Raw genomic sequence first — 23,743 nt, 5'->3', positions numbered from 1 at the left:
AGTCAGCCTGTTAATGTTCTGCCTTCAGGGCCTAATGAGTTAATCACCTGGCAGGTTTTCCTCAGGGCTGGACTTTTCTTAATGACTCTGAACCTCTTTTACCACTCATGGTGTCTTCCTCCTCTTCCTCAAAGCCTTGGGGCTCCTGCCAAGGTTTCGGGTGACAGCCATTCTGTCGCTTTCCTCCTTTCTTGTTCTTGTAGGGGGGAGGACGACAGTGGTGGTGGTGGTGGGAGGGAGGCGAGGAAGGTCATAAAAAGGGATGAAGAGACATGCAGGCAGTTCCACTGAGAAGCAGAAAGGAGGACGCTTTCATAGGAATCTCTATAAACAGACACAGACATGCCCGAGCCTCAGAAGCCAGGTAAGGTGGTCAATTGTGTGGGATTATGATAGGAAACTCCACTGATCAGAAACAGGAAGTTTCTGGATCAGTGTAAATGTTTAGATGTGGGAAAAAAATGCAGGAAATTGCACCCTGGTACTTTTTCTCATTAAGTCCACAAACAAGCCAGAAGGTAATATCAAGATTTTTTTTGGGGGCGGGGGAACTCATTTCTTCTTTCTCTTTCCCTGACAATGTTCTTGAACTACAGTTTTATGAAGGCAAACTGCTATTTTTTTTTTAAATAAGCAAAAAAAGAGTAACACTTCACAGCGAAAGCAGCACATTAATATTCATGAGTTTAACTCGTCTGTCTTAACAGCAAACATTTAAAACATTTGCAGGGCGAAACATAGTAAGATTGATTGTATTGGTTATTGTTTGCAGCTTCTATGCACCTAAATTTAGGTAATCAATAATAAAATGAGCCAAAATGATAAGAAGTGAAAAGAAATGTTTAAGAGGGGAGTCACAAATGGAAGTTATAATGGATCTTGCAGGCTTTTATTAGGAGAAATGTATTGTTTGAAGGGGAATCTTTTCCAGTAATTGAACTTCATTATATGAAGGGAAGCGGGAATGGGGATTGGTTAAAAGTCAGAACACTTACAGTAATGTCTGGTGTGAGGTTAAAACTGACGATATTTATTGCTTTTTGCAATAATTTAATGTTTTACACAAATACAAAGTATGCAGGCTACATTGTAGGAAAAAAATGTTAAAATAAAAAATAAAAAATAAAATTAAGCTCCATCAGAAATTATAATAACTTTCATTGCACCATAAACTCAATTTGTGTGAGTCAAGTAATGTAGTGTAATAATGCAATACATGCACCTAAACATTCAATAACCTCTGCACTGAAACATTAACTGACCACAGTGCTGTGGTATGTGACATTAAACTGTACTGGCTGTAATGTTTCTATCAGTCATAGGGTCTGAAATATGCTCTGCTGCCTTTGTCAACAGCAACCTCAAAGTCTCATAAATCATCTGGTGGCTTGAAACGCAAGGAATGAGAGCAAGCATGAGCAAAGGTGGGAAGCAGGGCAGGAGGGAAGGAGGAGGTGGCAGATAAAAGCGAAGAGATGAGCGGGATGATTTGTTAGAGAGACCTCTGCCAAGTCAGGTGTAACTACCTTGCGTCGTATCTCTGCACCTCAGACACCTAATCTATCTGACCCTGATTGCCTCCCTCTTTCTGTTACAGTCTCCCCAGCTGGCATCCATCTCTGCTTGCCAATCTGCATGCAGTTCACCCTATCATTGTTATTGTGTGAGAAAGCCAGAACACCCATTTTTGTGGATTTCAGATTCTCCAGCTTGAGTTGATAAAAACTCAGAAATCTTTTTTAATCTTTTATCTTGGTTTACATACTGAGCTCCATCAAAGTAAAATGGATGAAGCCAAAAAAGGTATGTTGCTGAAAACAAATAGTCCATATTTAGAGGTGAAAGTCAGCAGTGATAAGTGATAAAATGCATTTGATTAGATATCTCTCCCCTCCAGAAGAGCTTACAGCCTTTCCCTATTTATGCTCCTATCACGCAGTAATTCCATCCCAGCATTTCATTATATCTTACCAACATGTTGCCAGTCCAGTGTCCTGACATCACACATATTATATTCCTAACACCACATTACTAACTTCTCTCAGGCTCTTCTTGTTCTTGTGTATCCACCCATCCCAAATCGTTGCCCCTGTCTTGAACTTCATCATACTCTTGAACCCCTCTGCCCCTGTCGATCAGCTGGTTACAGCTCATGTGGCTTTCCCGGCGGCGTCTTGCTCCGCACAGAAAAAGCTGTCCGGGACGCTAGAAGCCGGATGAGGCATGCATCCTAATAAACAGCCACAAGAATAGTTCTCAAGTGTAAGGGTGACGGCTGTGGCCCTGCAAATCCAAGGGAGCGACGTCTGAATGTGGACGGGGGTATGGGTGCTTGATTTGACCCTGGCTAACCCAAAGAAGGAGAGAAAATGTCCACATAAAAAAAACAAACAAACAGACAAAAAAAAAAACCCAGCTAGAATCACTGTTTCTCTTGAAAACTATGAAATGTTTTATCTGACAAAATGATGGGTGTACTAGAACAAGCCAGTCACGGCATAATTAGACCTTATGCACAAGAGCCGATTCTGATAGTTGCAGGGTGGTGCTTTGCTGGCGCTGCAGAAATAACAACCTAATTTTTAATTATCAGTCACACTGCCAGAGGTCAGCATCTCCACTCACACACCCCTCCCTCCTCTGTTCGTATGGGGCAGAACAGGGGCCGCATTCATACAGGCAGACTTTGACTTAGATTTGACTAATGAGGAGCCCTCAGGTAGACAAAGTAAACAAGAGAAGTGAGAAGTATCACATCACAATGATTTCATTATTTCTAAGTTAATAGGCAGAGCAAAAATAAACCCTTTAAAAAGACTGAACTGACACAAAAGCTAAATGTAATCACTAAAACAAAAGTGAACATAAACTGCATATGCGTACCATATCTTTCTTTGTTTTTGACCTTCAGGATTTGTTTATTTGCATATTTGTAATTTCCAAAAAGGATACAAGAAGATTGTTAACCAGCTAAAAATCAAAGTAAACACAGTTGGGGCAGTGAGTAGGGCTTGTAGAATGAGCCATATTACCATTAATTAGTGTTGTAGCAGTCAGACTCCTTAAATGAATTCACTGAAAGAGGACTATCAGCATTATCTAGCTCTGAAAAACCATCAAGTGCTCCATGCACAATTTCTGTCATGTGCATGGTACAGAATACTACACAAAACCAATATGCAATAACTCGAGCCTTTAATGATATCCTGTTGTAATGCAATCACGTAATGAATAGCTCCTACAGTGGAGCAAAGTGGTGGCAGTGTACCGCTGTTGGGCTGCAAAGTGTGAGTCCGAAATGTGTTGAGTGGATGACATTTATAGATGGCCTTATGAATGACCAAGGATGTACTTAAAGGCTGGCTGACAAGATGACTCACAGCTTCCACAAATTTGGCGAAAAAGGAAAAGTCCAGCACTATTCAAAGCACACCTGTAAAATAAGACAAAAAACTGGCACTTAGTGTAAAACCATTAGACCCTTTAGTAGAGCATCAAAAACAGCGGAAGAGTGGCTGAAGGACGGCTGAACAGCTTCCCAGATATTTCTGCAAAGCTGTGCAATAAAGAGCAGACACCCTTCAGTGTAACTTGGAGCTGATGCACTGACAGCTGATTTAATGTGAATTATTTAACTTTTTAAAGGGTTTTATTCACATCTATGTACTGCACACAAATGCTTCTGTTACATGAAGCTGTCTGCTTCTCAACAGGCTTAATTGTTTTCTGTTTTCATGGTTATTCTCAATACTTTAAAGACCTGGCAGACTGGGTAACAACATCCAACCCCCAACTCCTGCTCATCTCTCCTATTATGAGAGAAACTACTAGGACAAATGAAAACAATCGTCCTCCCTGCTGTGCGTTTTCAACATCTAACTGTGCTCTCATTACTCGCTCATTACTCACCACCATGAAAATATGGCTCTGTGTTAGACTGGGCAAAGTCTGTAGAATCACCAAAAGACAGAAAAGAGGACATAAAGTGTGTGAACTTTTAGGTTTTCCATTTCACGTTTGAGGAGTTAGCAGGAGCACCTCATCTGACTGAAATGTTATGTTTTATCCTAATGGAAGACATCATTGTAACAGCTTTTCCAAAAGGCAACAGTGATAGGGGATGATATTGTACTATTACCCATAATGCCAAAATTCTATGCAAATATGTTCTACTTAATATAGTCAAGAGCAGCCATAAATAGATGCAATGGATAAATTTAGACTTCTACCAATGGCTCCAACACTTTTGGGGATCTAAAAGTCCTTCTTCTTGTTTTTGCAGCGTAGCAGTTGTTTAGTGAAAGGTTAAACTATAGGCTGCAGGGTAGAAGGAAGCCCATATCACAACTGGTCCAGTGTAGCATTACCTCATACCAAGGCCATCATCAAGTTCCCACAGGTATGCACCCGCTGCATGATGGATTACAGACAGATGCAGAGTCAAGTAACTGTGCCATGAGATCCAACAAGAGACTGAAAAGTTAACTGATATATCATTAACAAAGACTCTTTAAACACAGCCTGAGCAGTGTGATGTGTAGTGAATACACTCCCGGAATCGATCCCCTTTTCTTAAAGCTGTGTCTGTGATCTGAAAGAGGTCTTGGCCTAATTGGAGAACAGGCGATGCTGATGCGAGCTGGAAGACAAACGGAAGTAGCATGACAGCTTAATACGAATCTGAAAGCCGCCCTTGTTTACTGAACACTACACATTCCTCCTCCCTGAAGCCGAGGTGCATTTAGCACTTGTTTTCTTAGCCAGCTTTATTTCCATAATGACCATTTATTCAAATTGTCAAAAAATGTTTACAGCAGTGCTATAAAATGTAACCTTCAGTTTCACACCTCCTTTATTCCCCTTTCAACCCCATTACCAAATCCTGCCTCTTTCCCCTCCCTCAATCAGCCATAAATCTTCTTCCTCATGTGTGCCACAGAGTAGAGGGAAGGGGGAGAAAGACATCACCAGAGGAATTCAAACAAGTCATAATTCTTTTCATCATCTCTATGACCCAGTGTTATATACAGCCATCTCATCTCTCACAGTCCTACCACATGCTGGTGTGTCTAATCCCTCCATCTACACGCACAACAGGCTTAATGGATGACCTTTACATGCATAAACACTATATAACACAGGAATCTTTGCACCTATAAAGAGTTATTAACTAGTAAAGCGTAGCTAGAGGTCTAAATTTTGCCTTCTGATATTAAGATAGAATAAACAATAAGAAGGAAATATACAATTTAACTGGTTTCTAATAAATGAAAATGTAAATCAAAGTTTACTAAAAAAGACCGTTTCAAGACTACATCCTCGACCCAGATGAAGATCTAAGAGGCTTTTGGCAGATTTATTTAGCCACATTTGTCAACTATTATTGCACAGATTGCAGAATCCCTCCATAAAGAGCTTGTTTCCTCATGATTTATCATCTAAACACCTCCAAACCTTCCCTAAATGAGCTACTGTCCTCTGTAATGGATCTAGCTCTTTCTTATTAATGAAGCAATTATAATTATAAATAAACAAAAATTAAGAAGTTTAATCCACATGAGATAGAGGGGATGGATTGGGCGGTAAATGTTATGCAGTTATTTCCTAAAGCAATTTTGCGAGATCTGACACAGGTTCAAGAGAAAAAAAAGGCCCTTAAAAATATTTAGAATAATCTTTTGGCACAGCAGCCAAAAACTAAAAGTAGGTCAGTTGAATTTGCAGAGACCTCTCATGTGAGCTCCTGTTTATCATGCAGGATAACCTGCTTTCTAAAGTGGTGTTTTAGCACTCTATTTCAACAACTACTGGAAGTGGTTTCTGTACTTTATGCAAAAAAAAAAAAAAAAAAAAAAAGTCCTTTGGGATAAATTCACCATCTTGTGATAGTATAACGTTTGGTTTTAAGTTGCCACTTGTTTTTCACCCAGTCTGCCTGCACAACAAATCACCCTACCTAAAAAATTCAAGATGACCTAATTATGAAGTTACGCCATGGAAATCTGCACTGCAGCATGTCATTATTATTTTTAACACTATAATTATACAAATATTTATTTTTTGATGTTTTACAACATCCATTACTGACTGCATGCCAAGCAGCTGATCAGCTCATGAAATGACTCTTAATTCAGTTCACTGCACGGATGTAGGTAAGATCACCAAAGCAGTCACATTAACTTGGCCGATGATAGAGTGATAGAGAGGACGGAGGCTTAAGTGTACCCCGATTCTGCCGCCAGCATCGTTCTCCATCCTGATCATAAAATGGTGAAACTCCATCAGTCACACTCTGCCTCCAGAGTTGATGCCAGCCAAGTGCTCAGAATACCATTGATACTCATCCAAACACTCGGATTTATAAATAGACTCTTCCACCAATATTTGCCTTTTTAATGTGGATAATATATTTTGTTGCCACCATATAAATGTTCAGTTCAACCATCTAGTGAGTGTGACAGCAGCACATGTGCTCAAGATGTGTGATAATGGAGTGAGCTGCTTTTAAAGAGTGATTAAGGGAATTCAGGGGCCTGCTGTTGAGTAACTCTAAAATTAGTGTATAAACTGAAGAAGTACAAGTAATCGGACCAGTTGGGTTAAGTGTGAAAGTCTGAATTTTACATTACCCAGTGAATCCCATTTTGTTGCTGTCAGGCAGAAACATTGTATATCCCTAAATTTGGCCATTTTTTCTCATTTTCATACTGTCATACAGTCTCATGGCAATGTTTGTCTACAGTTTTATAGTGACTGTTGTTCTCTGTACACATGGTTTGATGGATCTCTCTAACCACGCCATTCTAATGCCGGGACTTAACCAATCACAGGCTCTACTGAAGCTGAAAAGTCCCAAAATTTACAAAGTTGGGCTCTATAGTGAGACAATCACCAGTTGTTACAAAATTCCTCACTTTTTTTTTTTCTTTTGGGTCACAATATTGGGGATCTGGTGGCTGTGGAGGTCAATGAAGTACAGTTAACTCATGTCTTGCTCAAGAAACCAGTTAAAAATCATTTGAGCTTTGTGACGGTGCATTATCCTGCTGGAAGTAGCCATCAGAAGATGCTGCACTGTGGTCATAAAGGGATGGACATATTCAGATAAGTGGTTAAACCTTTAATTGGTACTAAAAGGACCAAGAGTAGGTTAAGAATATTTCCCCCACACCATTATACCATAGGCACCCTGAACAGTTGCTACAAGACAGGACGGATCCATGTTGCTGCTGTAGCCCATCTGCTTCAAGGTTGGACGAGTTGTGTGTTCAGAGATGCTATTCTGCATACCTTGGTTGAAACCAGTGCTTATTTGACTTCCAGACCATAAACACTATCAAATATGAGCATATAAGATGGTTTGATATACAGTTTGTGAAATTGGAAAGATGCTACTTTCCTTGCAAGTAGAGATATTTTATAGCACGTACTGCCCAGTACTGGCTGCTCAACAATCTTGTGTGATCCTAGTATGTCTGAGACACAATTTTATGTAATAATACCACGCCTTTTATCTCAAGGGTAAAACATCCAAACCCGCATAAAAATGGAAAAAAGACAAGCCTTCAGGTGCACTTGTAAGCTAAATATGAATAGAAAAGAACCTACAGTAACAGTATGTTACCAGATTTTTCTAAGTTTATTTAAATATTGTAGAAGTTGCTGATTTGCTCTAAACTTCTCGCCTTCATATTTACACCAAAATTTCACAAATATGTCGCAAAAAATTAATAATTTACAACTTTTTTTTTTAAGACTTTGCTGATGCACCGTAATATATCACGACAGATCTTGTTGCTCTGTGGATAGTTTTTTATTTAGAGCAAGTCTGACTCTAAGAGCTCATTAATAACAACAGATATGTTGTGTATGCATTTACACTGCAATGAAACACACATATTACCATGACTGACACCCCTGTCAAATGTGGAAAGGCATCACTGGGGCAGTAGGCTGCATTAACAATGCACAAGCAGCGGGAATATGCTACAACCAATTGCTGTTGCGCTCAGCCAAAGGAGGAGGCCGTGTTGGCCAAAAGTGTCTAGTTAACACGTCTGTTGTTGTCATAGCTCACGGTTGTAGACATGCTTAAGTGGCCTAATGTATCCAGCAGTCCTTCAACATCAAGCTCCAGCAGAAACCAAACCAAGAAAGAGGTGCCTTCTTCTCCAGCAGCGGTAGACGGATCAGTCTCAGTTTAAAACTACAGCTGTTCAGCTTCTGCCGTCAAGACGCAACTTCAGACTAATGCACATGAAGAATTTGTGCCCTTTTTAACTTTGCTCAGTGATGAGAGAAAAAGATTTCAAGATTCAAATGTTTGGCTTGGCCTGACTCCTTTGGCTTAACTGCCTGAACAAGCCAGAGACGTACGCAGCAGAGGAAGACAGGGAAATGTCAAGAGAGATTAACGAAGCACATTCCACAGAGGTTACACTTCAAAAGCAAGTCGGGAGAAGAGTGACAGGAAGAAGCAGACGGGGAGAGAGAGAGAGAGAGAGAGAGAGCGAGAGAGAGAGCGAGAAAGAGAGAGCGAGAGAGAGAGAGAGCAAGAGAGAGAGAGAGAGGGGTTAATCAGAATGTTAATCTGCTTGTTTTCTGAATTATAAAGAGTTACTGATATTTGCTTTTAAGAGAACTGTAAAACCACATGTAGGTTTTTATATAAACGATGTCTTTAATGATAAAAGTGAGTTCAAAATGAGAGTTTATGATATAATGTAGAATATTTTATAATGACAGAATTAGCAACAGAGGCAAAGGGATAGTGCACCCTAAAATGTGTTTTTTGAGCTGTAAAATGTCTTTCACCTCAAATACCGCTCTGTGGTGTAGGTTTTTGTGAATCTCGCTTTTCATCTTGCTAGTGAGCTGAGCTGCTGTCTATCAATCATTTCTGCCTGCGTTTCCCAACCCACCCACTCTCCACTCCCTTCATCACCCCACATCTCCCAACCCTTGCAGTTTTAGGCATTTTTCAAAAGTTGGCAGTAGGTGGAGTTACGCAAAAGGTAGGCGGTGCAGTTACACTTTGAATTGAAATTAAAAAAATTAAATGATTTTTAAGTGTTTAAACAAGGTTTCAGACATTTAAACATAGTTTTACATGTTAGCATAAACAATGGATGCTAAAATGGAAGCTAACATTTCAAGCATGCATTCAACCTATTTTAAAGTGACATCTGCCGGTGCTGATGACTGAGGTTTAACTCTCAGCTACTGTCTTCAACAACTGGTGAAACAAAAGTGGCTGTCTGACAGAGCCTTTAGGCAGCTGCTAAGATGGTCCAAGGAGCCTCTTCCAAAGCAACGGGAGCAGGAAGATGTTTCACTCTTTTCCTAGACATGAAGATTTAATGGGCTGAGCAGAACATCATAGACTGCCTACACCAGTAACTGGACCACTGGAAGTCTATCTGGATGATGTCTGCCCCAAGTAATCATGCAATGGAGCACAGTTGTCCCAGATGCTTTTTGCTGCTGGAGGCCCACTGCTCTGCTCAGTCACTCTTCCTGCCCACTTATTTGAACCTCTTCCTCACCCCGAGCCTTGTCGACCTGGGTCTTTAGGAAGCCCAGACTATTGCCAGGATGCCCACCAGTACCTTTTTGTCTTTGGCATAACTCTGCAAACACTTCCGAATTAATGAGCTTTCAAGAACAATCTGTTAGGGTTAGAGTACCAAATGTTGTTTTCAAAACTAAAAATAGAGAAGAAAAGTTTCATCCGGCATATTACATGAGCTCTGTAGAGTTTATGATTTTTCGGATCATACATTTGGTGAATGCTGTGGAGCATTCGACAGCTAAAGAGGCAGATATTTATCTCAAGCAAACAGAAAAAAATCTGAGCTAAATGAAATAATTTCTGATTTAAGCTATTTGAATTGTAAGAGAAATTACTTAAATGAGCAGTGGAACCGTCAATAAGTGATTGTTTGCCAATAAAAGAGGAAAAATCAAGAATTCAAGTGGCTTCAGTTGTAAGAAAACATACTTACATTTGTTTTATATCATTTTTAGTACACACAGCAGAAAATGACACTCCTTTAAAGTGCAAAACTATGAATAAAACATGCATAATGTGCAACATATGGAACATTGCATGCCATTCGGAAGCTTAAAGCTGAACTACATTAGGAATCAAATATGTATGCTTACATTTTTTAGTATCAGCAGAGGGAGAGGAATCCCTGAGCCAGCTGCTTTTATCTGTTGGTGCTTTTCTCTGTTAACCAAGCTTAAATATTCACCCTATGTCTTGACTCAAGTATTATTACTTAATCAGTTTATGGCCAGAGCCATATTACAGCCCCCCAGGAGTCTAGAGTTATGGCAGTCATAAGCTTTTGGAAATTATAAAAGGTTTTAAAATGACTGATGCACTGAGTATAAATTATTGACTGTATTTAAAAGGATGTATTGACAAACGGTCAGGGAAAACTGAGTAAAGAAATTCTGTATCAACAACCATCTCACATAGTAGTTATTAAATATAAATGGTGGAGCCTATATCTCATCTCTTCCACTAAAGAAGCCAATCCTCCAGCTCCTTGAACCCTGTTGGCCTGACTTATTGTTCTTTTATTCTTCCTAGTCTTTACCTCTTTGCTCTCCATTTGGCTCAGCTATTTTTCCTTCAGAAGAGTTAAATCAGATTAAAGTAGGACAAAGAAACAGTGGGACCAAAAGTGCTGAGAGTAGGGATTTGCATTAAGTAAAAAGGAAGAAACACTATCACATTTAATAGATACCTGGAAGACAAGGAAACAGACGGCTGCTGAGTGAAATTATTTAGGCCAGAGAAGACTGTCAATGAAGCGTGAACGGTAATGAGAAAAGAGATGGATCCTCACAGACAGAGTGTTCATCTGCTGTGCTTTACCTCCAGCATCATCACAGAGGGTTCAAGGGTCACATTTGTCCTGCTGGTGACTCAGCGGCTTGAACTCAGCTTTAAAGGAGCAGGAAGGAGCAGGCAGTGATGGAGGGAGCACTAATAAACAACCACAGGAAGATCTTAGAAAGTGGGCTGAAGGAGAAACAGGTCAAAAATATTTTATAACAGATGCACAAAGCAAAACTGATTTTTATTTTGATTTGTTGAAACACATTTAACCAACCTTTATCATAAATTGTAGCTTCGTGCATCACTGACCCTCATTAATTGAGATGCTGCAGAGTGCTATATCTGTCCACATTTAATATAAATGCATTTATCTCAAGTAAGCTCATCTTGTTATTCATATATTTATTTTCTTAAACATAGCTTACATAATTTCTTAACATAAATTATGCTGGAGTTAAGCTTTGTTAAAAAACTGCTCTATTATTAAACCAATCTCTTTAGTCCAGATTTAAATATCCAGATTATTATGGATGCATGCACCATTTATTTATTTATTTCTAAACATGTTGTAGACATTTTCTAGAGGGGCTGCATTAAAAAAAACCCCCACAAATGTCCAAGCACACGCTCTGGATTTTTTGCAAGGATACCCGGTCAGTTTAAAAGAAAATCTCCATATAAACTTGTTTAACTGTAGTAGAGCAGCTGCTTCTTATTCTTTACCCTTTCATGTCAAGTAGAGGAAAAAAAAATGCAAGTTTACAGGTGGAAGGAAGGCAGATAAAGACAATAATAAAGTTTGCTATATAAAAGTAAAACCACTGATGTGACAGTGTCCAAAAACTGTAATTCAAAACAATCTGAAATGAGGCTTAAAAAGAAGAAGATTAGGATGGAGATAAACAACGGAGTTCTGCCTCCTGTGTACTCCATCCAGGAGCCACTTCTGAGTTTTTCCAGCTGCGAGAACTCATCTCATGAAGAGACTCTCCTGCTGTTTTTTGTGGGTGTGAACAGACAACAAAAGAGAAGGCCCGAATTCTCCAAATGTTCTTAAGACTTCATGTGTAAAAAATGGCTTTTTAGTTGCTTTACATTTCCCAAATCTGGTCCTAGGGGCCCTGGCCTTTCATGTTTTAGATGTTTCTCTTCTTTAAAGGTTTAATGTCAGCCAAAATGAGCTGATGGATGACCCATAAAAACCTGCTGCATATCTTGTGAAAAGTTTTGATGATGAAACACAAACAAGTTTTGTGCCTTGTGGCTTTTGGGGATTTTTAATGGAAGAATTGCACTTATGACCCTCAATCATGTGCTTACTCCCTAAACAGACAATAGCCATCAGAACATTGAGAATTCCTGCTGTAAATGCAAAAAGACTGATGCATCAGATACATCAGATGCATTTGAATTGGGTTCATATTTGCAGCATACCAGTTGCACCACAACATTAGCATAACACCATTGGAAATCAGCTCAAAGCATTGCAAGAATAGTGACGATTTGGAAGGAGCAAGATTCCTTGGCTCTGTTCCTTCATCAGAGGAAACTCTCCTTTTCTTTTAGCCTGGCCTCCAGCTTTGGTCACCTTGATGCTTACAAGATCAGGAACGCAAAAGAATGTGTCTTTCCAGGCTCCTTAACAGTCATTTTTACCAACTGGCCTCACAACATTAATTTGGTTAGTTAAAGTCAGACAGAAGTTTAAAAAAAGAAGCTTTTCTAAACCGTTTCTCATTATGTGCTCTCATATGGTTCTGCACCATCTGGTACACCAGGATAAAACCGCAAGTCTATCTCTGATGGACAAGAAATGAGGCGTAAACCTCCAAATTTTGGCTTTTTTGTTTTCTAAAAGTCCTCACTTGACAGGATGCAGATGTTGGAACCTGTGACCCTGCATGCCAAAAAATAATGGGCCCTGTCTGATAAAATGTGATTCATAAGCCAGCAGCATGTAGCAAGAAGTTCTCTGTTAGACACCAACATCAATCAACATTAAAAAGAAAGTCGTAGAAGCCTTGATTCGCTTCACATGTACCACAGAACTGTTAAAAGAATCAGATTGCAAATGTAACATCTCTACAAAGCATCATGTGTCTACGTACATACTCACAGTGATACAAGCTTCATAGAGCCTATTCCAAAGTATTACCCAACAAGATGTTTTACTTTTTACTTTTGTGCCTTTGCCACCCTTTTTGTTTAAAAATATAAGCTCCAGTTGTCATTTACCTCATAAATAATCATGTTATCAAACATCTACCTCTCATTGCCAATTGGACTTGCCAACTTAAAATATGCCTCGAACAGCTATAAATATTTTCTCTGTGTGATATTTTTGATGTTATGTAATAATTTGCATTTTCTCTTTGGTCACCTGCATAAAATATTCCACCCAAGACATACAACAAAAAGTCTATATCACCCTCTAGACACTGCAAACTACCTGAATGGAGAAAAATAGGTAATGCAGAGCACAGAAAAGCGTATAAATTAGATATGAAAGAATGATAGTGATAACATGTATAAAACCCCTGCATAATTAGATGAGGTAGTAGTGACCTTGACGGTTTGGAAATTCTTTTGTGTGAACTCAATTTATTGCACAAAGAATGCTGGAGGAATGGAGGAAAATACACAATGATTGCAGAGAATCTCCAACTTACACCTTTGCAGCTAGACAGCACCAAACTATAGCGTAAAGATCTCTTCTATTATTTTGTTTGGTTGTTTTTTGGGTCTGTCTACAATGATTTATCATCATGTTTTCATATTATGGACTATCAGTTGGTATTAGGAGCTTTGCAAACCTAAGCTGTGCTGCCATGCTCCTTTTAGAGAGAAGAAGCTTTTAGTCGCAACCCTTTCAAACAAACCATTCTTGTTCAGTCTTTTTGAGATTCTACTGTCACAAATGTTGATATTTAAGATGCTAACAGAGGTCTGACATGTTGCTCTTGGGCTGTTTGACTTTGGGCCAAACATACTGGGTCATCCACCCCTGGGTATATTGACATGCACAGTCAATCAGCAAAATTAAGAAAGAAAAGTTAGACAAATACCACAGTTAACCAACTATGCAATGAGGCTAATGGAATGAACGTGGCCTGGGTCGGATTTAAAAAATTTTTTATTTGTGCTGTTCAGACTGCCATATAATATTATAAAAGTTAAAGTATAAAAGCTACATTTTGAGCTATTTGAGCTATATAATATTTTAAAGTTAAAGTATAAAAGTTACATTTATCTGCAGTGCTGATGTCTTTCTTCCTTGGCTCCATGTTAACATACAGATTCTAAAAACATCTTCTTATAGACACTAGCTGATCATCACTCAAGTGCATTTGGTTAGCATTGACTGCTACTTACCTTATAATTCCTTTGGAAGAACTAAGGGCATATTTAGCCTTCCACACTCTGCTTCTGTGTTTTGATTCAGTTTGTAATGTAAAAATGATGTAAAACGTGTTAGTGTTTATCTTAGGTTGAATGAAACCTGGTGAGGACAAAATGACTTCTGTTTAGTCCTGTACTTTCTTATTCTCTGCAAACCAAACCAAAGTTTAACCATTTGAGCCCTGTGGTTATTTTTTAGGCTTGAAAATTGCATAGTAATTGTGAAATGAGTATATCTCTGCAACCACAAGCTCTATTTGAATACTTTGCAAGTTATAGTAAAGGGAACATGCGTGATTTTTTAAGATGTGTTAAAATCTGTAAATGTGTTACTCGTGAGGAATAAATAAAGATGGCACACAGACAAATGAAAAAGTTTCAAGCTCACCTTAAACAAACAAACAAACAAACAAACAAAAACAAACAAAAAAAATCCCAACCAACCGACCGACCGACCAACCAACCAACCAACCAACCAACCAACCAACCAACCAACCAACCAACCAACCAACCAACCAACCAACCAAACAAACAAACAAACAAAAACAAACAAAAAAAATCCCAACCAACCGACCAACCAACCAACCAACCAACCAACCAACCAACCAACCAACCAACCAACCAACCAACCAACCAACCAACCAAACAAACAAACAAACAAAAACAAACAAAAAAAATCCCAACCAACCGACCAACCAACCAACCAACCAACCAACCAACCAACCAACCAACCAACCAACCAACCAACCAACCAAACAAACAAACAAACAAAAACAAACAAAAAAAGTCCCAACCGACCGACCGACCAACCAACCAACCAACCAACCAACCAACCAACCAACCAAACAAACAAACAAACATAAACAAACAAAAAAAATCCCAACCAACCGACCAACCGACCAACCAACCAACCAACCAACCAACCAACCAACCAACCAACCAACCAACCAACCAAACAAACAAACAAACAACAAAAAAAAAAAAAAAAAACACTTCCAGGCTCTAAACCTCTATTAAATCATAGAACAGTATGTGAACATTATCCCTGAAAAGCCCAGTTCAGGAGTTCAGGTGAGGTCTTCACAATGGCCATTTTGGCACAGTTTGACACCATCTGTTCTCAAAGTGGTTCAGTCATTTTTAAACTTCACAAACACTGACATCTTTCTGTCATATTTTGGGTCCAATAAATCAAAATTCTAACTGGAAATCATGTACCGGCATGCAGCTGATCCACTTATGCTAAGCAAAGCCTTGCAGGGTATTATGACAACTGGACTGTCTAAGAAAGTAATGTCATACTCATCTTTTAGCTCCTTTCCTTATTCATACAGGTTTTTAATAGTGTATCATTGGGGCTGGCCAGCAGATGAAAAGATGTGTTCAGTGAAAGAGATTAAAATGTCCTCATAACCTTATACAATTATTTTCAATAAAATTTAAAAACTGAAAATATGAAGAGATTCAGTCAGGGGTAGCAGCCTTTTGTAGACAAGAGACTGATCTTTGAGTAGATATATTTTATTGTACTTTCACATAAAGCTAAAGGGCTGTATTAGTATTTATGAGCTGTCTTTGATATGTAATTTTCTACTCACAGACTGTTTTATTCCTTTTGGATTAGGAGATACCAGTGGGACTTCTCTGTAGCGGATACTTTTTGTATTTCAAAATGTCTTTGGAAAGACGATTATATTATTAATCAAACACATCCGAAATCAGCGGGAGTTAGTTTCCATGGTGATTTGATAAAATTTATTTAATGTCCCAGTTGCCTCGGTGGATCAGGATTGTTTAAAAAAACCCTCCTCCTGTCTTCTGCCACGTAATGTCAAGTAAGACATCTAATCCCGTTTGCACTGGCATCAGCAGCCCTGAAAAACTTGGGGACCAGAAAAGCAATCAGAAATTTATTCTGCGGCGACCGTCCTCTCATTTACAGTAAGACGTGGAATAGATGGTTCAGCAGGAACCTAAAGAAAGTTTTTACAGCTCGGTGGGTCACAGATCCTCTCTTGGATTGAAGTGCTGACAGGGGCATTAAGAAATTGTAGCCTGAAAAACAAACCATATCCAAAATAGAAGTGTTGCCTGCCCACCAGTAAGCCAAACATAGTCTGCCGGCCCGGATCTCAAAAAGACTGCCAAGGCCGAGCCTTGATATCTTAGACCTAAAGTTAAGTAGACTCCTGGGACGCTCTGCAGCTTCAGTTGTGGCTTGTTGTTGGTGGAGAGATGATAGCTGTCAAGATAATGTCCTCATCCATTTTGCGTCTCAGCCTTTAATATGCTTTGCTGCTCTGACTCTACATCGCTGGCAAAGTGAGGCACCTGAAACATTTTTTACATTTTAACATGGACCCAACGACAGCGCAGACGTGGAATGATTGAAATAGATGGTTCAGATGTGAATGCTGCTAAACCTAAATTATAACTGTGCAGCTGTGTGCTTTAGTTTATCTAGCAGAAATAAATTCATGCCTAATCTACCATCTCATTAGACACCCTGGAGCTTCGAAAGTAACCTAGATTTGGGATCCTGGAACTTTGATGTACTTATCCTATCAAATGCACATTTGTCTTGAGGCTGCCCCTTTCAGAAAATTTAAAGCTCAATTATTCCTCATGATCTTTGAAAATCTTACTTATATTTATCTCAGCCTCACTGTCTGTGTAAACCTGGCACCTTATTATACGACATTCCCTTGTTGAAATCCAATATTCTCTTTAGCCAGAGGCAGTCCCTGCAGAAATCAGAAAGAGGTGCACCAAACAGGGTTGTCCTCATGTGTTTTCCCCTCTGCGGGATCTTGTAAATGTGTGTTTATGTTATTCAAATTGAACAGTTTATTTTAAAAATGTTTTTTTTTTTTTTTTTTAAATATTTTTATGCATTTTTAATGATTCCTGTATCTATATGTGGTGACATAGAGAGAGTACACATCACAATAAAAGGGTACATTATTCATAAAGGAGAGAATATATATGGAATTGCTTTGCATTCTGTATTCTAGATAAATTTACTAATAAACAAATGTGTTCAGTTATGTAAAGAAATTATTAATTATTGTCTCCTGAGGATTCAGATCACAAGATGTGGCTTTTTAAACAGTTTACAGAGTCTCAGCCTTTTAAAGCCGTGACGGTGCAAACACTGTGCTGCAGGTGCTGCATGATATGAAATAATGAGGATGTACAAATTAATTTGCATAATTGTTGTTTAATTGCAGAAGCCAAGGGCGATGACGCTGCAGCAGCCCCTGCTGGTAAGTACCTTCATGACATTGAATCTGAGCCCCATGAGCTGTGATCCAAGGAGCCTGTTGAAATTTGAATTATGCAAAGAGTAATGAGCTATTTTAGGGTCAATCCAAGTGACCAATGAAAACTAATATTCAGATAGAGGAAGTTCAAATTCCTGATGCATTTTCCTTCTTTCTCTCATTTGCAGACAAGGGTAAGGACAAAACACTCGATGTCATTGTCATTTCTGTCATTATCGCCCTCAAGACCAAAACGAGGTGTTTCTTTCCACTCGTTCAGAGAAGCCGGAAGAGGAAGATGGTAAGATTGAAAAATGACCCAAACACAGAAGGGGTGAACTTCTGTGGTGATTAGACTGAGTGTGGAGATGCATGATCCCCACTGTGCTGCTGCTAAATGCATCACACACATACTCATAAAAGCACACACACGATCACACACTGTAGCCATTACTGCTCATTGTTCTATATATTCTTTTATTGGCACTAAATGTTTGTTTTTAGAACCAGAAATTAAATCAGCTATAAAAAAAGAGGGAGCAAAGTAGAAGGTGTTTAATTTATGGGCAAATTCCACACTCTATGTATGCATATAAGCACTCTGTGAGTGTGTCTGTTTACACGACTTGACTATTTTAGCTCTGCTATATTAATCCTGCTAAATGCATACGGTGAATGCAAATTTATCTTTCACATTTGTCCTTCAACCACCGCTGTAGAAGTTTCTAATGAGCATTGTTAAATCATGTGGGTGTAGATAACAGCTGAAGACTTTCAGCAATGCAAATCCCAGTTGAATTAAAGGCAATTACAAAGATGTGTTCATCATATAAACAAAATGTATGGCAAACTTTGTAAAAATGATTGATAAACAAGCTGTTTTTTTTTTTTTTGGACAGTAAGTTTTATTTTCTTTTTGGATTGATATTACATGGAAATATTATCAGCTGAAGTCTAAAAGTCATTGCTCAGGTGTTTTTAATGTGAAGTCAAAAGCAGTCTGCATTGCCTTGACCACAATTCAGTGCAGCTAAAACACTTAAATTAAAGGACACAGGTCTTTCATGTGTTTCAATTAGTTCCTTTATGATGACACTTCTGCTTTCACAAGCCACAAAAATCCCATATGGAAGTTGAAGTGTATAATCAGGACTGTATTTCTTTAAAAGTAGAAGCACTTTGAGGTAGGTGGGCTCATTTTGTTATTTTGTAAGAGAAAAGTAGTGCCTGCCATCTGCCACAGCCTCAATTTTTATTCTAGACTACAGCACTTTGTTATCATTTTTCAAACAATTTCCTATATCTTCACTGAGCCTGACATTTGGCACTAATTAGTTTGCAGATAAATTGTTGCAGATGCAGCCAGAGGCATTGTACACCCCTGGGATTTGTCAGATTATGGAGATTCCCATGCATTTTGAATAGCTTCAGAAATAAAAGTAGTAGTTACTGTCTTACCTGCAGTAGACAGCAGTCAGAGTTAGTTAGAGAAGTGGTTTTCAAACTTTTTGAGCCACGACCCCAAGATAAGATGCATTAGTGATTGCAACCCCCTCCCCCACCTAACAACGTACTGATTAATTGTGTGATGTCATTTTGCAGCATCCTTTAAATGTAAGGCTGGAAAACAGTCAGAATCTTCATAATTATGGAGGATAAACTGGTTTTTGGTGGTTCACTGCTGTGACAAAGCACCTACATGCCCCAAATCAGCTTCTTCCACAGAAATGTCAAATTCAGATTGTTAATACTAACTTTGTTGTTTATGCATTATTGTGTTAAAAAATGAATGTACTCATTTTTCTCTTCATTAATGGTTTAATTTTGACAGCCCTAGTAAAACAAAATCTCAAATTTATTTGATAAATGTAGGCTATAATTATCTGGCAACCCCCTGAAATTGTCTTGCATATAACCACTGGTTTAGAGAATCAACAGGTTTCTTGATGTGACAACTAAATGTAAAATGCCCACAAGGTGGGCAACAAAAGAATGAATTTTTCCATTTAAAACACCTGAAATCTAAAAAACATAGCAGTTCAAGCCAAAATTACAACAAATCATTTCACACCATGCCACTTTTGCAACAGCATATTTATTTAGTCACTATATTCTCAACAGAACATCTGGGTGGCTCCACCTTGTATCCTGCAACTGATCAGCTGGCTGGTAATTCCTGAATCTAGTTCTGAGAATAAATACGTTGGCAAAAAAGATAAAAAGGGAAAACTGTATGTTGAAATGAAACTAACCTGCAATTGTCCCTAAAAAGGAGGCATTCGAAATAAATATTAACTATATTAGTAAACAATAGAATGATGTAAAAGATGTGCATAAAAAGCTCCCAGTGGACGTCAAATGCCATTTTGTCAAAGCTGGTGGCATCACAGACAAACACACAAGGTTGTTGTCCTGATGCACCAGCTGCAGCAATATTACGCTGTGTAAGCTAATGCACCATGCCACACAGTAATTATCCCGTAATAAGTGGGTAAAATGGTTTGAAAACAGCATTGCTGGATAGTTGATTTTATGGCATCTGAGAACTTAAATAAAAATAAAAAAACTGAGATCTTTACATTCGATCCAAGTTAAAACATTTTTTTCTCATGACTCGTAACTGTTTTGAGACATTTGTTTGCAACACTAAAACAATAAAGCAAATATGAAGGCAGCCAAGACTTTTTTCCCACCCTGTGTCAAATGTGTGGATGTTGAAGATCATGCAATGTCATGGTTCAGCTTCCAGATGTTGGGGTTCACCAAATGCAGCAAAAGTCTTTTGATTGAGTCTTTTCACTACAGAACAGCCAGGCACCAAAACAACCTGATGACAGTCTGGAGAAGATCGTTTCACAAAGCCAATGTGACCTAATTAGCTTTTTTTTCTTAACTTGTCCTGTCCAGCATCATAGGTAGCAGAATTGTGGTCTGGCTGCTGTGCTACTTAGCCAAGAAGAGCTTTATGGATATAAGACTCCTCCTGATGCTTAAGTATTATTCCTATTTTTAAATAAGTCTATTGCTGAATTTACATATTAATGCTGGACCTGACCAGACAGAAGAGAAAAAACAAAAACAATAGAAGAAAATAGAAAACAACATCAGCTGTTAAATCAAAACAGAAGAACCAGCCACTACACTTGAAGAGGAAAAAAAACAAATTCAAGTAAAGCATCTGCAAGAAAAACAAAGCAGACAATTATCGTGAGCACCTATAAAATAGAGAGAAGCTGGAAAAAAATCATGAATCACAACAACAAAAACATTAATGACAAAGAAAAAAACATGAACATAAATGTAGTTATTGGTGATCAGAAGATCCTGATAACAATATTATGATGTAGCTATATAGAGTCTTCAATAATTTATGATCAACCAATCAATATTTAATTCCAATGAAAATCAACTAGATCTTATTTCCCTGTAATCTCCCTGTAGTCTGCTCTGTGTTTAAGAAGCTGCAATGATCCTGCAACCGCTGATGTACAGGAGAGCTAAAGTGTATGTTTCTGAGACTAGTTGTGCTTCGTACGTGTGTCTTACTTCCATTATTTATGAAATCAGCGGTCACTGAGCAGCAGTTTTCTGCAGATTGCATGATGATGGCATTTTGAAGAACAGCAGACAGATTAAGAAAAGCAACTTGTTCCTCCCATTTTAGTTTTCAAATCCTGACCTTTCAAATGTTATCCATAGCAGATGGTAATACAGTCAACTAAAAGTGGGAAATTATGGTGTGTGGGTGGAGTAGCCTGACAGCAGAGCAGCGACATAAACTGTGATCTGTGTTTAATGGTATATATGCATATATCAGGTAAAATCATGATTTTTTTTCTTGTCAGATGTATTTTCAAAGAAATTTCTTCTGCCAGCTGCACATTATAAGTAATAAATAACAAGTCCCCTGAGAGGTAATGGCTTTTAACTGTCTATACAGACACATGAGCGCTGAAGTTTTACAGTTGTAGTTCACCTCAGTGGATTAAATGTTATGTCATTTTATAGAGTGACTGGAATCATTAGCAAGAGCAAGAAAGCCGATGATGTTTTGTTCCCTGTGTGTGAATGTGTGTGTTTGTGGTGTGTACAGTCATTTAAAATGAATTACTTTCTGCAGCTCACACAGTGATTAAATGTGCGCATACATGTGCAGTGATGAAGCAGAGCAGCGAGTTATATTAACACTACAACTCATTTGTGGTGATTTGCAGTCTTCGGTGAGGAGAACTCAGTAACCTACATTAATACCCCAAAAGAGCCTTTTGTAAGCAAAGATCCTGAAAGGCAACACAAGATTTGACCTGAGGAATGGCTTTAGTCTGCTCTGAACTCCTTAATGTTCTGTTTAACCTGTCAGTTTTTTTTTTTATTATTGCTCATCTCTTAAGACAAATAAGCAATTTTCTCTCCATATTCTCATTCCAATTCGAACACTAACTCTCAAAAATTGCTTTTCCTACCTCTAGTTGATGTTTTTTGGAAAATACTCGACCACCTTGTTGGCCTTCTGGTGATGGCAGCCCAATATAGATCAAATAAATTGAGTCCAACATTTATGATGTAATGTTGGTGGGTCACAAAGCAGAGGCTACACTACAGGTTATGGGTTTGGCTGCAGTTAGAGCTAAAATGCTGGATCTGTTTTGATGGATGCTCAGCTGTGAGTAGTCCCAAATAACGTGAAAACTCAGTGAAGCTTGATTCTGCTGCAGTGACATTACACATTTTTTCAAGGAGTTGGGGAGTGTTAATGCATTTGCAAAAAAGCTGGATGTTACTGTTTGATTAGATGTTGCAACAGGTTCAGCTAGATGATCTAAAAAAAAATTAAAAGCAATAAAACTGAAAGCACATTTATCACATCAGATGATTAAGATGAATGGCATGACTCGGGCCTCTTCAAGGTCTAAAACTTTGGTCACACTTGCTGTTAGCAAATGTCTTAAGCAATCAGATCACAGCTGGATCCAGATGTGGATGCAACCAGGACAAATTGATGGATGTGTGATGTGTGTATGGCTCACATTAAAGTCTGAGGCAGTCATGGGCTGGATTGCTAATTCCAATGCAATCTCTGCTCACAGTCCCAAACATTGCATATAAACAACTACAGTTTAGGTATGAGCGGATCGAAGGAGCTTAAAAGTTGTGCTGAAATCTCATTCCTGACAGAACCGGACCCATTCATGGCAAAAATCAGTGAATTCATAAATAAATAAATGAATGAATAATACAAAACATGCAAGATCTTCAAAATGTGGCGTTCAACCAAAACATTGATCCCTGATTTACCCATAAATAAATGAGATCTGATCAGAACTGGTCACTGATCGTGCATGTTGAGAAGCTTGCTGCTCTTTCACTTCCCACATATTGATGTCAACAATCCCATATTTCCAGCACCTGCAGCATCTGTTGTGACATCTGTTCTCGTGACAGGAGTTTTGAAGGTGGTGCATGGCAAACTTTTGAAAATGGCACCTGTTCTCTTTGAAACATGATCTGTAGGAGGTGAGCCTTGTCTGGGCTAGTTTCATACATGTTTTTGTGCTTACTTATTGCAGCTGTACTTATCTGTAAAATTAAAAGGTTGACTTCTACAGAATAAGCAACATAAATCAGAGAGGCACGGCTGGTTCATGAAGCAGAGCATTGTAATGTCACGCTTGTGTTTTCATGTACAGAATGCTTACAGTACATTATATCTGCATCATGACTCATTTATTCCTTTTTATTTGCTTAATCTGTGTGTTTTCTTTATTAATGGATGTCCAGCCTACTGTAAGTAAGCGCTTTGCTTTGTCATTATTAGTGTGTGTGCAGCTCCAGCCTGACTGAAGATATTGTGGATGTCTCAGTAAATAGGCTTAAACAGTACTCTGTCTTTAATCTGATCTTTGTTGAACAGCTTTTTCATTCATACTTACACACGTCTCTGCAGAATGAGGACAACGGGGCTTTGTTGTTGGAAATGTTTTAACCCCCCATTTTCTGCTCAACTCATTTCCATGTACAAACTGTCTCTTTCTATTGAGACGACAATGAGCCTAGGGATGGTAAGGAAAATACACGAGACAATATATCCCAGCTTGCTTTGTGTTTTCCAGTTTATTTGTGCCTGCGTTGTGTCAACCCCTTTTTGAGCTAGTAGACATCAAATGGAATTTCTTCCTCCCCTAAAGCCTGGGATTGCTCTGGTGACGGCCATCGCTGCTGCTTAAGATTT

At 38.5% G+C, this 23,743-nt stretch overlaps 1 protein-coding gene across 2 annotated transcripts in view; it reads left to right on the top strand.

Annotated features, from left to right (window-relative positions):
• The first annotated feature begins 255 nt into the window (after positions 1-255).
• mybpc2a (myosin binding protein Ca) overlaps positions 256-23,743 on the top strand; it is a 72,357-nt gene continuing 48,869 nt past the window's right edge. Inside the window, exons 1-3 of one of the 2 annotated variants that reach the window (XM_041970422.1) lie at positions 256-364; positions 17,482-17,517; positions 17,703-17,708. In XM_041970422.1, the coding sequence (XP_041826356.1) occupies positions 343-364; positions 17,482-17,517; positions 17,703-17,708 (64 nt within the window). In that variant the 5' untranslated portion in view covers positions 256-342. The remainder of the gene's footprint in view (positions 365-17,481; positions 17,518-17,702; positions 17,709-23,743) is intronic. The other variant, XM_041970431.1, reaches the window with a different exon arrangement.

Source organism: Melanotaenia boesemani, chromosome 2 (genome assembly GCF_017639745.1).
Source record: "Melanotaenia boesemani isolate fMelBoe1 chromosome 2, fMelBoe1.pri, whole genome shotgun sequence".
In the NCBI taxonomy this organism is placed as follows: Eukaryota; Metazoa; Chordata; class Actinopteri; order Atheriniformes; family Melanotaeniidae; genus Melanotaenia; species Melanotaenia boesemani.
This window is presented reverse-complemented; position numbering and strand designations above follow the sequence as displayed.